Source organism: Elephantulus edwardii, unplaced genomic scaffold (assembly GCF_000299155.1).
Source record: "Elephantulus edwardii isolate Elephantulus edwardi_28Jun2011 unplaced genomic scaffold, EleEdw1.0 scaffold00091, whole genome shotgun sequence".
Classification (NCBI taxonomy): domain Eukaryota; kingdom Metazoa; phylum Chordata; class Mammalia; order Macroscelidea; family Macroscelididae; genus Elephantulus; species Elephantulus edwardii.
The window spans coordinates 6,030,822-6,032,218 of NW_006399841.1; the positions used below are offsets into that span (position 1 = coordinate 6,030,822).

The following is a 1,397-nucleotide window of genomic DNA, read 5'->3' on the forward strand; positions in this document are numbered from 1 at the left end:
GGTTGAGAGCTCTACTGAGAATAAAAAAAGTGCAAATCTCCCAGGACTGCGTGGAGAGAGGGGTGAATGAGTGAGATACTGAGGTGTCAAGAATAAATTCCTGCTGAAATGGCAAAGTTTTACAGCCAATCATTTTGGTGTTATTCGCTGTGAGCCCGTGCGGTCTGCACCTGTCCATCCATACATCTCTAGTGACTCCAGTGCTTGATGAGTTTACGTAAAGTTCGCACGTTAAATTATGGGACACTCCAGTACAGAAGATGGGCGAGCAGTAGACAGGTAAATAACAAATTCCATCGTATCCAAGTGTTGACTCCCTGAGCGCCGGGACTACTCCTAGAACAGAGCGTGCACTCAAGGATTGAGCAAATAAATGAATGTACGGGTGATGGAATATTGAGGGAAGTGAGAAAGAAACAGATATTCAGATGTCCAAGGAGAGATCTTAAATGCCTAACTTACCGGAGTCTCCAGGGCGGGAAGGGGAGCAGGGCGGGGCTAGAGTGGAGGCGGGGAGAGGGTGGAGCTAGTGTCGGAGGGGTGGGGCTACTGCGAATAGGGCGGGGTTAGTACGGAGGCAGGGCGTGACCAACGCGGAGGCGGGGCAGGGTGGGATGTGGCTAGCGCGGCCAGGGCGGAGTTAATGCTGAGTCCGGGCAGGACTAACGAGGTGGAAGCAGGCTGGGATGAGGCGTGGCTAACGCGAGCAGGGCAGGGTTGAAGCGGAGGCTGGGCGGGACTAACCCGGAGGAGGGGTGGGATAGGGCGTGGCTAGCACGAGCAGGGCGGGGTTAACGCGGAGGCTGCGTGGGACTAACGCGGAGGTGGGCTGCAATGGGGCGTGGCCAACGTGAGCAGAGCGGGGTTAACAAAGAGGCTGGGCGGGACTAACACGAAAACAGGCTGGCGTAGGGCGGAGGCGGGCTGGGATGGGGCGTGGCTCTCGCGGATGGGCGTGGCTATCACGGATGGGGCGGGTCCTGCCGGAAACAAGGGGCGGAGGGGACGCGGAAGTGACGGCGCGCTGGTCCCCGATTTGTCTCGAATCGGGAAAGTCCGCGACGCCACATCTGCGGCCGCTGCGCTCCCGGGCCCCGGCGATGGAGAACAGAGTGTACCGCGCCACCACCGAGGAGCGCCCGGGCGCGGCCAGGGGCGGCCAGGGCGCCTGCTGCTCTCTGAGCCGGCTCCCGCTGCCCCGGCTCATCCTCAAAGGCGCGCAGCTGGTGAGTGGGAGGCGGGATCGGGGGTCCCGGGCTGCGGCCGCTTCCACTCCTGCGGATCTGTGTGCCCCCGGGGGACGTTGACCTGTTGCCGGCCTCGAGCCGCTCTGGCCCGGGCTCGCCGGGTCCCCGTGGCCACCCCAGGCCATCCAGGTTACGGAGCGGGCGGAGGAC

At 61.9% G+C, this 1,397-nt stretch overlaps 1 protein-coding gene across 1 annotated transcript in view; it reads left to right on the forward strand.

Moving 5' to 3' along the window:
• The first annotated feature begins 1,100 nt into the window (after positions 1 to 1,100).
• Positions 1,101 to 1,397, forward strand: part of CMTM6 (CKLF-like MARVEL transmembrane domain containing 6) — a 21,235-nt gene continuing 20,938 nt past the window's right edge. The window contains exon 1 of the mRNA XM_006890664.1: positions 1,101 to 1,226. Coding sequence (XP_006890726.1) covers positions 1,101 to 1,226 — 126 coding nt within the window. The remainder of the gene's footprint in view (positions 1,227 to 1,397) is intronic.